Genomic DNA, 13581 nt, shown 5'->3' on the forward strand with positions numbered 1-13581 from the left:
CAGGCCCCGCCTCCGCGGAACCATAGAGTTGGGACGGCACGCGAAGCCCCGGGTGGGGCGCTCAGGACTCGGAGGACCCCGGACGGGCGAGAAATCGCCCTGGAGACGCGGGGAAGAGCGCAGGCGGTGGCCAGCAGGAGGAGGGGGCCGTAGCGCAGATTGAGTCAGGCACGCGCGAGGGCAGCCCCCGAGGGCCATCCCAGAGTTCCCCGCGCCGCCGGGGTCCTAACAGGCAGCACCGTCTTCCGCCGCACGTGCCTGCAACGAGATGCCCAAATCTAAGCGCGATAAGAAAGGTGGGCGAAGGGGGCTTTGGGACTCGGTGGGGAGTGCCGCCGGCTGGCTGTCAGCTGCGGTGGGGTGCTTCGAGAGGACGGAATGGGACGCCGGGACCTCGGCGAGGAGCTCCGCGGGCTCGCTGCGAGCTCGGATGGGGGCGTCGGAGCGGCGGGAGCATCGGAGAGGGCTGGAGCGTGGTGGGGTCAAGGGATCGGAGAGCTCCTTAAGAGCTCTTCCAAGGCCGACTGGGCCGACAAACAGCCTCTGAACACGCAGGCTGCGCCCCATCTCGCTTTGGCCCACCCCTCCCACCTCAATTTCACTCTCTGAGCTCTGCGCTCCCGCCACCCTGGCCGCCTTTCCTTTCGTTCAGCACAGGCTTATTCCCTGCCCTTTGTTACTTGCAGTTCTCTCTGTCTGGCGTGCCTTTATGCTCTGACCTTCACATGGCTGGTTCTTTCTCGGTTCTCAGTTCATAGGGCACCTTCTAAGAAACCATTCCTGACCATCTTTACAATTTTGGCTTCTCCCACCCTGGCTCTCCAGCACATTCACTCAACGAATATTTAGGGGGCCTGGAACTCTCTAGGCGTTGGAGGATATAGCAGTTACAACAAGAAAGGCCTAGAGCACTCATCGCACTTAACGTTTTAGTCATGGGATACATATCTCCCCCAAATACCAAAAGTCTCATCAAGTCAGACAGTCGTGAGTCCCATGGAGAAAAAGTAACAGAAAGAGGTGATATTATTTTGTGTAACGTAGCCAGAAAAGGTCTCTCTGATGAGGTGACAAATGAACAGAAACCTGAAGAAAGAGAATAAGCAACCCATGGAGTTACCTTCGGGGAATGGTGTTCCAAGTCTAGGTCTGCCGCTTACAGCGCTCCAAGAGCAGGAACAAGCCCTGCCCCCACACTTCAGTAGGGGTTTTTAGGTTAGCCTAAGAGGGCTGAGGAGCACCTAGTTTGTCTAAGCAACAGAAAATATATCAAAGGGTCTCCAGGCTCAGGAATGCTAGAGAGTAGGCACTCTGAGGACCCCAGGAATAGCCTTGTGTGCCAGTAGTGGCTGCATCAGCCTTGCTGCCCTTCCTCAGAGTGGCTCGGTCCAGCTGAGCAGCCAGGGAGAAGAAAAGGAGTCTCCAGGACATCCAGATTTGTTTTTCATCATCTCCTTTTTCTTCTTTGTATTAGTTTCCTTAACCAAAACTGCCAAGAAAGGCTTGGAACTGAAACAGAACCTGATCGAAGAGGTAATAGCTCATTCTTTTTATTTTTTCGGATCTTGTGTTTGGTTTATAAAGGTGGGTGTAGGGCTGTTTGTCAGGGAAACATACTGTTAAAAAAAAAACAAAAACAGCTGCCGATGCAGGCCTTTTTCCACCAGTAGCAGCACCACCAATCATCCCACAGCAATGATTTCCAGCTTTCACTGAGCTCTTACTCTATGCCCTGCTCGGTGCTGAGCATTTCGTATGTGTTGTTCACTCCATCCTCACCACATCCCTCTGGGTAGATGCGAGGTGACGTTATCACTGTTATGCAGTTGGGTAGCTGAAGCTCACAGAGATTTGCTAGCCTGTTCCATGTCAAAAAGCTGGGGAGTTACCAGTTGTGGGCAAATGCACCAGCCCGCTGTCTGCACTGCTTCAGGGCTGCAGGCTGGCTGACAGCAGCATCTCCTCCCGCACAGATTGTGTCTTTGAGACCACCTCATCGTGGCTGCAGCCAGCAACGTGGGGGTGGAGAAGGGCCGTTGAGCTGCCTCCCCTTATGAGTAAATAAGGAGGCTTTCTATGCTTCCAGCTAGCAGGAGCCTTCCTAGCGTAGCTGAGTATTTTTAGGTTGTCAGCAGTTAATGGACAAGGCAAAGAGAAGTGGTGGATTCCACTGTTGGCCACAGATAAGTCAGGAATGTGGGAAGACTGGGATCTTGACCCATGGCTCAGCTTCCCCTGCCCTTTGAGGTCATGTCTGCTTGGCCTCAGGGGAGCCCCTATCCTTAGGGATCCTGGCTTCAGTAATGGAGGTGAGGAGGAGACAACTAGATTAGAGGCCTGCAACTCTCAACTTCCACAGTTGTAGAATCTAGAGCAGATTCTTTCCCATCTGAGGCCAGAGTATTGCCCAACTCGTGCTGCCCCTTGAACTCCAGAGCCCCATGAATTGTCCCACAGCTTCGGAAATGTGTGGACACGTACAAGTACCTTTTCATCTTCTCCGTGGCCAACATGAGGAACAACAAGCTGAAGGACATCCGGAACGCCTGGAAGCACAGCCGGTGAGCAGGCAGTGGGAAGAGTGGGGAAGGGGCCAGGCTGCTCTCAAAGCACAGGGGCAAGTATTGACCCTTGGGTACCTGGTACCTTAATAAGGGCAAAGGGCCACTCCCACTGAAGGGCGCTTTTTCAGCATTAAAGCTGGTCTTGCACTGAGCTTCTTGAGGGACAGGACTTGATAGTTGCTTAAGGGATGTCTGATCAGTGATCCCTCCAGGAGAAGGGGCTCCCTTCACCCTGGGGTCTGATCCTTTTAGGAACATCTCGTCAGTTTTAGAATGTCAATACAGTCACGTGCTGTCCAACAATGTTTCAGTCAACAACGGACCACATACATAACAGTAGTCCCATAAGATTAGTACCACATAGCTTAGATGCGAGGTCGATTATGCCATCTAGGTGTGTGTAAGAACACTGATATCCGCACAATGATGAGATCGCCTAACGATGCGTGTCTTAGAACCTATCCCCATGGCTGATGTGCTCCAGGAGGCACACAATGACCCGAGAGCAGGCTGCATGAGCCCTTTGGCGAGTACCTGTCCTTGGGCTGGATTTGTGACAGTGCAGGTGATGACTCCGGTTGTCTCTTGCTGCACCAGCTCTGGTTCAGACCATGGCACGTGCCTCGTCTGCACTTCCAGCCAGGGCAGCACGGGGGGCGGGTTCACATAACACTCACACTGGGTTGGTAGACAAAATATTGTGAATGCCAGGTCTGTGGCAGGAAAATAATGAAAGAGATCCTGGGCTGGGGACAGAGCGGGTAGGGCCACATGGAAGAAGTGGGAGCCTTTGGCCACCCCTCCCGCTACAGAACAGCCTAGGCCTGGGCTTGGGCCCCCGCGGACTAGAGCTGGCAAGCACTTAACTGAGGGGAGGGCTGGGTAGGGCACCCCCTTCACGGAGGCCTCCTTTTCTCTGTAGGATGTTCTTTGGCAAAAACAAAGTGATGATGGTGGCCTTGGGTCGAAGCCCATCTGACGAGTACAAAGACAACCTGCACCAGGTGAGGCTGGCCCTCTCCGGAGGGGCCGGGGCCAGGCCGCTGCTCACAACACACTCTCCGGCCATCAGGCCCGGCCGGGATCAGGGAGGGCGAGGCCTGGCTTAAAGCTCCGGTTCTCCTTTAACCTCCAGACACAGCGAGTAGTGCCCCTCCCAGCTGGGACAACCAGAAATGTCTCCGATGTTGCCAGAGGTCCCCTGAGGGGAGGGGGGTGCAAAATTGTCCCCAGGTGAGACCCACTGCTCTAATGTGACCGAGCTGATCCTCTGTTTGTTTCCTAGGTCAGCAAGAAGTTGAGGGGTGAAGTTGGTCTCCTTTTCACCAATCGCACTAAGGAGGAAGTGAACGAGTAAGTGTTTTTGAGGAGTGGTAAGGAAGAGAAAGATTGGTGAGGACTCTAGGGAAGGAATAATCTAGGGGCTTTGTACAGTGGAGGCATCAAGGAAAAACTGCTTCCTAGAACCCAGTTTACTGAGTCGTTATTCTCCAGCACGGTGCTCCAGGCTGGCTGCCAGCCAGCAGCTGAGATGGACGGGGAGGGGAGGCGAGACCCACGGGGAGCCTGATTGTAGGTGGGCGGGTGGGCCAGTCAGGAACCTGCCCTCCTTCCACTTCTCTTTCCCTTCAGGTGGTTCACCAAATACACAGAGATGGACTACGCCCGAGCTGGGAACAAAGCAGCGTTCACCGTGAGCCTGGACCCAGGGCCCCTGGAGCAGTTCCCCCACTCCATGGAGCCACAGCTGAGGCAGCTGGGCCTGCCCACTGCCCTCAGGAGAGGTACGGGGAAGTCCCTGGAGCTGAAAGGTCCCAGCTTCGAGGTCAAGAGCACAGGCCCCCAAGCCCGACGGGCCCTCCTCCCCGTCCTGGCTGAGTGGGTTTTCCCAGCCTCCATTCTCTCATTTGAAGATGGGGCCGAGAGTGCCCGCCTCATAGCTGGGGGGAAGTGGACAGCGACTTAGAGCCAGAACACAGCACTGCAGGACAATGAGGGAGGTGGTCACTGCCCTGAAAACCCTCCCAGGCAGCTGGACACGTCTGACTGAGCTGCCCTGGCATGTGCGGGGGGCCAGCCAGCTTGCTCCTAGCTCTGGGCAGTGGGCAGGAAGCTCTGTCAGCAGGAACTGCTCAGGGGCCCCCTTCTTTGCAGGCGTGGTGACCCTGCTGTCCGACTACGAGGTGTGCAAAGAGGGCGACGTGCTGACCCCAGAGCAGGCCCGCATCCTGGTGAGTCCGCCCCCTCTGGCGGCTGCAGGCTGTGGCGGGCGGGGCCGCAGACGCTTGTGATACCCTCGTACCTCCTAACTCTTCGTTCCCTTTGTCTCTCACAGAAGCTTTTCGGGTATGAGATGGCCGAATTCAAGGTGACCGTCAAATACATGTGGGATGCACAATCTGGAAGGTTCCAGCAGATGGGAGATGAGTTGCCAGAGAGCGCGCCCGAGTCAGAAGAAGAATCAGAACAAGAAGATGACAACTGACGGTACTGGGGACTGAAGGCCTCCCGGCCGATCCAGGTCTCATCTCAACTGGACCCGCGGGACTGCCGCCACCCCTCTTGGGGCAGCAGCTGTTATTCTGCTGTGGATCAAGACGAGGGAGGGCAATAGGGACAGACTGTTGTTCCATAAAGAATAAAACTTCGTCAGCAGGGTGTCTCCCTGTAGACGGAAAAGGAGACTTTTCTCAGAAAAAAGGCCTCTGGGTTTGGGCTTTTGTTTGGATTCCCAGGGTTCCCACTGTTCACCTCTCAAGCCAGCTTCCAGCACTGGCTTCTGCGTGACAGCCGTGGCCGTGTGACTCTGGGGACGTGAGACCAGCCACCAGAGCTGGGGCTTTTCCTTTTGCCTGGCTCTCAGTGCCCCTTGCTTGAAATGGGATTTGCTGAGAACAGCAGGCCCCCTGGCTGCCCTTCCTGCCCAGCCACATCGACGTGCATACATGCATGCACACACTCTTAAACCAGGGCTGAGGATCCTGTGTGACCAGAAGACAGGAGGCTTCAACTAAGACGAGTAAAGCCACAGCTGAACTTGAGAGCATCTGTTAAAATGTTCCCCAGCATCCTGGGAGGTTTTATTTCTCTTGGTGACAACTCTAATGGTAGGTTTCTGCCCCAGCAGTTCTGTTTGTAAATATTCAGTGAGGGCATTTCGAAATGAGAGTAGATCCACTTCAGGGCATTTGGCCCTCTTTCTCTACTGTGTGTAGAAAAGTAAGGGCCACCTCCAGCGCTGCAGTGGAGAGGTCAGGCTGGGTTCAGGGTAGGAGGTTGGAAAGACCCTCCCACTGCCTCTGCCCTTTGAAGACTACTCCACACTCCTGCCCCTTCTCACCATGCCCCTGGGGAGGACAGGAGACAGGCCAGCAGCAGAGGAAACAGATTCACCAGGTTTGCTCTGGGCCTCGGCTACGGCCACGTCAAGTGCCTGCTTTATTCAGAGAGAAAACACCGAGTAGATCACAGCCCTGGCCTTTTCACATCATGAGGGCAACTGAGAGTATTGCAAGAATATAGGAAATAAACAGTTTGTGAACTGGGATGATGAGGAAAGGCTAAAGTAGCTTAATGCCAGAACCAACCAGGGTGAGAGAATGAAAGAGGTGACAGGCAGAGGGTCCCTCGGCCACCTCAAGTCAAGAGAGGTCTAGGAAGTAGTCAGGACACTCATGGGCAACCAGGTGCCAGGCTTGATCAAAGGCCTGCACGACGGCTGGCTCCAGGGGCCCTTCCTTAGCCGCTGCCAAGTTCTGTGCCAGCTGTTCCAGGCTGGACATGCCCAGGATGACCGCGTCCCCATGGGCACCCTGCAAGGGGAGACGGCCAGGTGTCAGCACACTTCTGCAGCACAGTGACTCCGGTCACACACTCGCCATCCCAGCCTCGCCCCTGCTAAGACTTGGGATCTGATGTCTATTTATACCCTGTATTATTCCAGAAAGAACTTACATTGCTTTAAACAGCTGTAAAGCCTTGCCTCCACAGTCTCAGCAGACAGCCCCGAGTTCAGAGCCACTCACCTCTGCCACTCTGCAGCTGGGGAAACCTGGGTCCACCTCTCTGGGTCTCAGACTTCCTTTATTTTGCAGGGTGATTGTGGGAATTAAAATTTTCTGAACTACTTTGCTTCAGGCCTGGCACTTAACAGGTGCTCAAGAAACGGGAGCTGTTACTATATGATGCCCATGCTGGAGGAAGGTGTTAGGGAAACATGGGACAGCAGGGAGAGAGGGGAACCCTGCCAGGTACACAGAGTGCGCAGCCAGGGACGGAATAATTGCTACTGGTTAAAAGCACGTAGGTTCCAGAGTTAAACCTGTGCTCAGGCCCTACCACATGTAGCCGTGGGACTTCAGTCAAGTGAAGTAGCCTCTGTGAGCCAGTTCCTCATATGTAAACTTGGGATAATCATACTTAATAGGACCAATAGTATGTGTAATGTGGCTCTTAAGAAACTTTGTTAAGAACAGGATTGCCCCCCAAAAGAACTAGGCCATGGAGAAGCTGAAGAGGAAGAAAAGGACTAATCTCAGAAATCACCACATAACTGGGTGGCCCTCTCCTTTCTTCCACGTCCCGCCTCGACCCCTCCAAAAAAGGAAAAGGCAGAAGCAGATGCTCAGGGGCAGCCGGGATACCTGCAGCTGGGAGTGGTGGTACATCCACCTGAGGACGGCCGAGGTCATGCTGGGGGCGCTGGTCCCATAGGCAGCCTGCAGGGCCTTCTCCATCAGGGCGATGGCCTTGAAGTGGTGCTCCTTCCAGTAGCTGGGCAGGTGGGCAGGGTGACACAGGGGTCAGTACCATGGGGTCACTCCAGGGTGGCCGCACCCATCCCAATCCCAGAGGCACTGAGGTGTCACCGTCTCCTTGTCGAGGTTTTAATCCTTGCATGCCAGAATCCATGTAGGCTTCTGGGCCCTTCATCAGGGTGCTGTTTTCAGTCCAGTGGCGGGAGGAGAGGGGATGCAGTGGGCAAGAATCCTTGCATTTCACATGTTCATCAGATGTGAACAACACAACCGCCAATCAGGACCCAGGAGCAAACACAGCACCACCCCTCAGCCCTGGTCACAGACTGGCCCCTTGAATAGTCAGGCTCCAGTCCTGGCTCTGGTCTTGGCTGAGCCACCTGCCTTCACTTTTCTCACTGCTCAGCGAGGAAAGGAAACACCCCACGCCAGCCCCGAGTGCCACATGTACACCGAGTGCAACACGGAGAGGAGAAAATGGACCTGACGATGCTCTGTAAACTGCAGAGAGCATCGATTCTCCAGGCTGAGGCCCAGGCCCTGGTGGTGTGAAAGATCCTCAAGAAACACTGCCTAGGGTGACAGTCCCTACACCTGGCCAGGGTCACCAGAGACCCTTGGGGTGTGGCGGGTCCTGGATTAGGATTTCAATCACAGCAGTGCACACACAGTGAATCCAAATATTAGACACTTCGCCGCTTAAAAAATCCTGGGCCATTTCCACAAAACTCGCATCAGAGCCCCGTGCACGGAGCTCACTTTGCTGTTCTCCCAGGTGGGAAAAAACAGACAAGGAAAATCGAGCAGGTTATACAGAGAAATTAACCTTGGAGACTCAGCTTCCATAAATCTAGAAAGATGAGCTTTCCATCAGTCCACAGATGATGTCTAAATTTGATAAATTAAGAAACAGCAATAAAGTGCATCCTTTAGAGAGAAAATGCCAGAGGGAAGAGGGCTGTAAGAGTCTAAAATCAGCCCCTCTGAGAACTGCAGCTGCTAATGGGGTGCTGTTCACCGTGAACAAGGCCTGTATTAACTTTGATAAATTTTTTCAGAATTTAAAAAGTAAAAAATGGGAGGAACACTTGCCCAACAGCAGCTCACCTATACCTTCAGACATTGATGACAATTTTATGCCAAGAGTTTACAAACTTATACTCCTTGGCGCTAGGTGACAGGGCCACCTATTTGTGGGGGAGCAGCAAGTCACAGGTTTCCCTAGTCTCAATCCACGCTTCTCCCGCTAACGGCAGGGGGTGAGCTCTTCCCAGGGTAGAGACAGTGTCTTGAGACCTGGCAGAAGGCCCAGGGATCCACATTCCCAATTGAGGCCCCCAATCCCTCCCCAGAGACACGGAATATTCAAGCAGGGAAGGGGGCTCGGTAAAGCTGGTGGGAATCCAGAGGCCTAGGTCTGAGCTCCGGGGGAGTCCTGGCCCCCAAGAAAGCAGCCCCAGGGCCTCCCTATTTCACACCAAGGGGACCCAGACCACCACCTGCCCTCACGCAGAGGTCCCCAGCTCACCGATTCCTGTAGAACTCAGCCCACCTATACCCAAAGAAGCGGCCCGAAGGTTGTTTCTCGTCCTTGTCCTCATACTTGTACTTGCCAGTCAGCAGGCCCCCTGCGGGAAGGCTGCCATCAGACCTGCTGACCACATTGCGACCAGAGGCTGCTCTGGACTCGGGGGGGGGGGGGGGAAGGTCGGGGAGCCAGGAGGGATGGAGGACAGCCCCGCCTGCGGTCAAACCCCTCTCTGCTTCCCAGGTCCCAGGCCGGGATTTCCGGTCAGGAGGAGGCAGAGATAGGACAGGGCCAGGAATCCCTCCCCCCAGGAGGAGCTGGGCCCCCTGCAGCCCATACCAGCCAGAGGGTTGTAGGCGTAGAACCTCAATCCAAAGTGCCTGAGGCAGGGGAAGAGCTCTGTTTCCACCTGCCGGGTGACAACGTTGTACATGCCCTGCAGGGAGAAGGGCCAGCTGGAGAGGGTGCACCTGTCAAGGGGGGGACCCCAAATTTCCCCTTGGAGAGCCCTCAGGTCAGACCCTAACAATCCCAGGACCTTGACCATCAGGGCACAAACTTAGCGGTGGTAGTGCAGGGGGCTTGTCCCCAAAGAAAATTCATTCATTCAGCCAACATTTCTGAGCACCACCTACGGGCTGGACATCGGACTTCCATCCAGGAGCCAAAGGACAAAGCCCTGCCCTCTGAGATGTAACAGTGAAGGAAAGTGTGACAGGTATGCTCCAGAACAGAGGCAATCATAATACTGGTAGGTAGGAATACACGCAGGCAGGAAGGGGAGCCAGGACCCGAGCGAGCCTGCTGGCCAGGCCTAGGAGCTTGTATGTCACCCTGAGGACACTGGGGAGCCATCTACCGGCTGTGAGTACGGAGAGCTGCTATGGAGAGGGCATGGGGGCAGTCAGAACAGCCAAGAGACCCCGGGACCAGCCGGAGCCCTGGAGACTGAGGCCTCTGCAGCCCTGGCCCTCACCTGGTACACGGTGGGCAGGATCCAGCCGTTGCTCTTGCAGAGGGTACAGATCTCGGCCACCTCCCAGGAGGCATAGTTGGAGAGGCCCAGCTCCACAAACTTGCCCTGCAGGGGAGACGCGGCCGTCAGAACCCACTCCAGCCAGGGGACCAGGAAGGGGAGACCGGGGTGGGGGCCCTGGGATGGGGTCTGTCCCCAGCTGCACTCTGGGGCAGCCCTGCACCCTCCCATCTCCAGGATAATGACTGGGCAAGGAGAGGAGCAGGACACCTCCTCCCAGAGCTCCAGGAGCCACCCTCACCTCCTGGTGCAGCTGGTGGCAGGCGCGCAGCGTCTCCTCCACGGGGGTGTTGTGGTCCGGCAGGTGCAGGTAGAAGAGGTCCACCCGGGGACACTGCAGCCGCTTCAGCGACGTCTCCAGCTGGAACCGGAGACTCTCAGGCTTCAGTGAATTTTCACCCACTGGATTGGCCTTGGTGGCAATTTTCACTTTGGGAGGAAAGAAATGGAAGTTCAGGCTGGTTTACCAAACATTGGGAAGGGTCTACCGTAATGGTTAAGGGAGACTTGGGTTCACATCCCTGCTCTGCCGTTACTAGATGCGTGACCTTGACCAAGTTACTTAACCTCTCTGAGCCTCAATCCCCTCAACTGTAAATTGAGAGTGACAATGGTACTATCTCATTCGGGGTTCCGACGATTGATCAGAACGTGGAAAGATGCGCCCATTATGAGCTGCTAACGTTCTCACTATGATGATTCTCTACCAGTCACCTGTACAAGCCCGGCCTAGAGGAAGCCAGCACTCCATCCCTGCCCTCAAGGATACACTGTCTAAGGCCTACTATACAGTAAGCGAGGCAGAGATACACACAAGGTAGCAGAGGAGCCCAAGGCAGTGTCGTGAGGCCCACTGGGGGTTCAGGGAGTCTTTGCTTAGAATCTGAATCGGAATCTCCAAGGGGAAGTCAGGGCCACCCAGAGGCAAGAACGTCGCGCGTGACAAGCCATGCCTCCAGTCCCTGGATCTAGAGCACCAGGTCCAGGGGGCACATGAGGAAGAGAAGAGGCCAGATCAGATGTAAGGGGTCTTGAGTGCATCCCAGGGAATCCAGACATTAGGGGGCCAGGGAGAGCCTCTGAGCACTTTTCAGCCAGGGAGCTAAGTGGTCAGCTTTGCAGTCTTGAAAGATGACTCTGAATGAAGCACAGATGAGGAACCTCAGGTGCAAGTATGGAAACGGGCAGACCAGCAAGGAGAGACTGCGGCAGGAATTCAGGAGACAGGTGCAAGAGGCCTCATCTTGGCCCCAGAGAAGGAAAGGCAGGGATCCCTTAGAGAAATAGCCCACTGGGAAGAGGCCAGTGTTCTGGGTTCTGTTGAGTCAGGAGTCAGTGAACTAAACACTTTTCTCCCCGCCCCCCAGTAAGAATCTCAGGTGATGGACCAGTGGGTGAGAGGAGGCCCTCTCTGCACTTTTCAGGCTCAGAAAGTCACCTCGCAGGCCAGAGGGCAGTCACCTGACCCCTTGAGAGGTGAGAGACAGCAGGCTGGGGAACTACTCATTTGGAATTTTCCCATCCCCCCACCTCCTCACCCTCTGCCCCACCCCTTCTTGATGGTAAGGGACCTTCAGATCTGAGGTTCAAGGACCTGGGCCCAACCAGCTCTGGCCTGAAGAAGGGGTTGGAGAAGAAAAAGCAATCAGAAGTAAGATCAGAGTTGTCACAGAGAGGCAGCCAGGTGATGTAGAAACAGGGAGACTCTGAGATGCACCGTATTCTCGATTTGTTCCAGATCTCCCATGCTGTGAATCGCAGGAGAAACCGAGCAAGCCTCTACCAGAGGTGATAGGAAAAGAGCCTCCGAGTGAAAGTCGGCACAGTGTGTTAATGATTATCCTAATAACAACCGTAACAGTAACAGCTAACACTGCCAAGCCCTCCCTACTGCCTGCCAGGCACTGTCCTAAGCACTTCGAGTGGCATCAGACTGAAGAGGGCCACCCCTTGCCCCCATACACCTCCCCACTGAGCTACATCTGCCTGCTCCAACACCCTTGCCATTGCCTCATCTCCCCACCTTTGCACACCTTCTGCACACCCACTGCCACGCTCACACCCTGGAAGGCCCTTTCTCCTATTACTCCTCCTGGCAAACTCGATCAGTTCTTCAAGGTCTAAAGTGCCTTTTCTGAGCTTTCTTCAATAGCCCCTCCCAGGAAGGGCTCCCTCCTCAGGGCTCCCCAGCCAGCTCTAGAATCTGGCTCCCTGGAGTGGGTTAGTGTCAATCTCCCTTCTACAGCCTCAGACAGAGGCTGGCACAGACAGGGCCCTTAGATGCAGTAACACACCCACTCCCCCACCTCGAGGCGCTGCCGCCCTGGTGAAGCCAGAGGCACCGCCACCCGAACAGGACACCCGGAGCTCCAGGGAGCAAAGTCTAGGGCCCAGAGCAGGGAGGAATCAGAACCCCCGCCCATTCCAAATTCTGATCTGGGGCTGTGCCAGGGAAAGCCAGGGCCGTGAGGGCAGGATTACTGCAGATCAGGTCAGAACGAGGCGCCTGCGGGGCACGGGAAGGAGGGCAGGGACTGCAGAGCGCCAGACTCCAACGTTTGCAGTGCCCCGGAGAACGGCTAGCCAAGTCGGTCCAGGCTAGACTATAGTTGGGACGTTTGTGGAGGGAGCGTCCTGGGCTACCTTCTCAGAAGGGAAAAGGAGAGGAAAGGACTCAAGACCCAGCAGTGGCCGGCTGTCGGGGTCTAGACGCGCACGGGGCCTGAGGAGCTGGGGGTCACAGAGCTGCAGGGGGCCAGGGGAGGATGGTGCCCTGGAGGGGACGAAGCTGTCGGTGCTGACCGCGGTGGGGGCAGGGCTGGGGCGGGTCAGCGGGGCGCGGTGCAGGGGGAGGGCCGGGGGCCGGGGCGCGGGCGCCAGGCCTTACCTCTGCAGTCGCCGCCGCCCAGCCCGAGCCCCAGGCCGCCCAGGATGCTCTCGGACTGGCCGTCGCTATACGCGAACGCCGTGTCTATCTCGGTGTGTCCGCGCTCCAGGAAGGCGCGCACGGCCGCGGCGCTGGCGGCTGCGTCCAAGCTGTCCCCCATCGCCATGGCGCCCAGCACGGTGGCGGGCCGGACCGGGGCGCCCGAGGCGGCCCGCGGGGCAGACAGCAGCCGGGACATGGGGCGGAAGCGGGACACTCGGACAGCACGGGAGCGGGCGCAGCGGTGAGCGACAAGCGTCGGTGCGTGGTCCGCGCGCCGCTTTAAAAAGCGTGTTTTGGGCCCCGCCCACGGGCGTTGGGGGCGGAGCGCGCGGGGGAGCAGGACGAGCGGAGGAGCCGCCAAAATGTGCGCGGACCCCCCACGCACGCGGCTGCCGCCGAGCACGGGGGACCGTCTGCGCTTCCAGGGGAGTGAACCCGAAAGCTGAGAGCTGGAACTCCGGGGGACACTGTGCGGCGTCTCCCCACCTCCCTTGGCTTCGCGCCTGAACGGTCCCGGGGTCCCTGAGCCCTCCCGACGGGGGCTTTCCTAAGCGCTAAAGGACCTAGAATGAGGCCTTGGCTCAGTGGTGGTGGCCCTCGGGGCTGTCCGGCCGCCATGCAGTCCCAGAGGTCGGCTCTGTGGTGCTCTCCTTGGAACTTGCCAGAAGCTCCAGCCAGCGTCCCTGTGGAAAGAAATGTTCAAGTATTAGAGGAAAGGAACTGTTAGCCTCGAATTCTCTACCCAAGTGAAAACACCTTTCAAATGT

At 56.4% G+C, this 13581-nt stretch overlaps 2 protein-coding genes across 3 annotated transcripts; one reads left to right on the forward strand and one right to left on the reverse strand.

The window, feature by feature from the left end:
* Positions 1-130: 130 nt before the first annotated feature.
* Positions 131-5746, forward strand: MRTO4 (MRT4 homolog, ribosome maturation factor). 2 transcript variants are annotated; one of them, XM_058553063.1, is made up of 8 exons: positions 131-296; positions 1475-1533; positions 2458-2561; positions 3487-3568; positions 3850-3917; positions 4197-4348; positions 4719-4795; positions 4900-5746. In XM_058553063.1, exons 1-8 carry the CDS (start codon positions 269-271, stop codon positions 5047-5049), a joined length of 720 nt encoding a protein of 239 aa, XP_058409046.1. In that variant the 5' UTR covers positions 131-268; the 3' UTR covers positions 5050-5746. The 2 variants fall into 2 exon arrangements, with proteins under 2 accessions (XP_058409046.1, XP_058409047.1); XM_058553064.1 differs by lacking the exon at positions 131-296 and having other exon boundaries at positions 1493-1533; positions 2436-2561.
* A 52-nt stretch (positions 5747-5798) lies between these two features.
* LOC131412884 (aflatoxin B1 aldehyde reductase member 3-like) lies at positions 5799-13010 on the reverse strand. Its single transcript, XM_058553062.1, has 7 exons — positions 12773-13010; positions 10127-10314; positions 9826-9930; positions 9189-9285; positions 8850-8949; positions 7208-7337; positions 5799-6376 (listed from the first exon to the last, which is right to left on the reverse strand). Exons 1-7 carry the CDS (start codon positions 13008-13010, stop codon positions 6206-6208), a joined length of 1029 nt encoding a protein of 342 aa, XP_058409045.1. The 3' UTR covers positions 5799-6205.
* Positions 13011-13581: the final 571 nt, after the last annotated feature.

The sequence above is a fragment of the Diceros bicornis genome, chromosome 13 (assembly GCF_020826845.1).
Source record: "Diceros bicornis minor isolate mBicDic1 chromosome 13, mDicBic1.mat.cur, whole genome shotgun sequence".
Taxonomy (NCBI): Eukaryota; Metazoa; Chordata; class Mammalia; order Perissodactyla; family Rhinocerotidae; genus Diceros; species Diceros bicornis.

What these genes read in the sequence shown, in the direction of transcription:
- MRTO4 (XM_058553063.1), top strand. Translation starts at nt 269, where the DNA reads ATGCCCAAATCTAAGCGCGATAAGAAAG. An exon ending in ATCTAAGCGCGATAAGAAAG is followed by an intron (nt 297 to 1,474) that starts GTGGGCGAAGGG and finishes TCTTTGTATTAG; the next exon opens with TTTCCTTAACCAAAACTGCC. An exon ending in ACTAAGGAGGAAGTGAACGA is followed by an intron (nt 3,918 to 4,196) that starts GTAAGTGTTTTT and finishes CTTTCCCTTCAG; the next exon opens with GTGGTTCACCAAATACACAG.
- LOC131412884 (XM_058553062.1), bottom strand. Translation starts at nt 13,010, where the DNA reads ATGTCCCGGCTGCTGTCTGCCCCGCGGGCCGCCTCGGGCGCCCCGGTC. An exon ending in GGGCGGCGGCGACTGCAGAG is followed by an intron (nt 10,315 to 12,772) that starts GTAAGGCCTGGC and finishes TTCCTCCCAAAG; the next exon opens with TGAAAATTGCCACCAAGGCC. An exon ending in GCCACCAGCTGCACCAGGAG is followed by an intron (nt 9,931 to 10,126) that starts GTGAGGGTGGCT and finishes TCTCCCCTGCAG; the next exon opens with GGCAAGTTTGTGGAGCTGGG.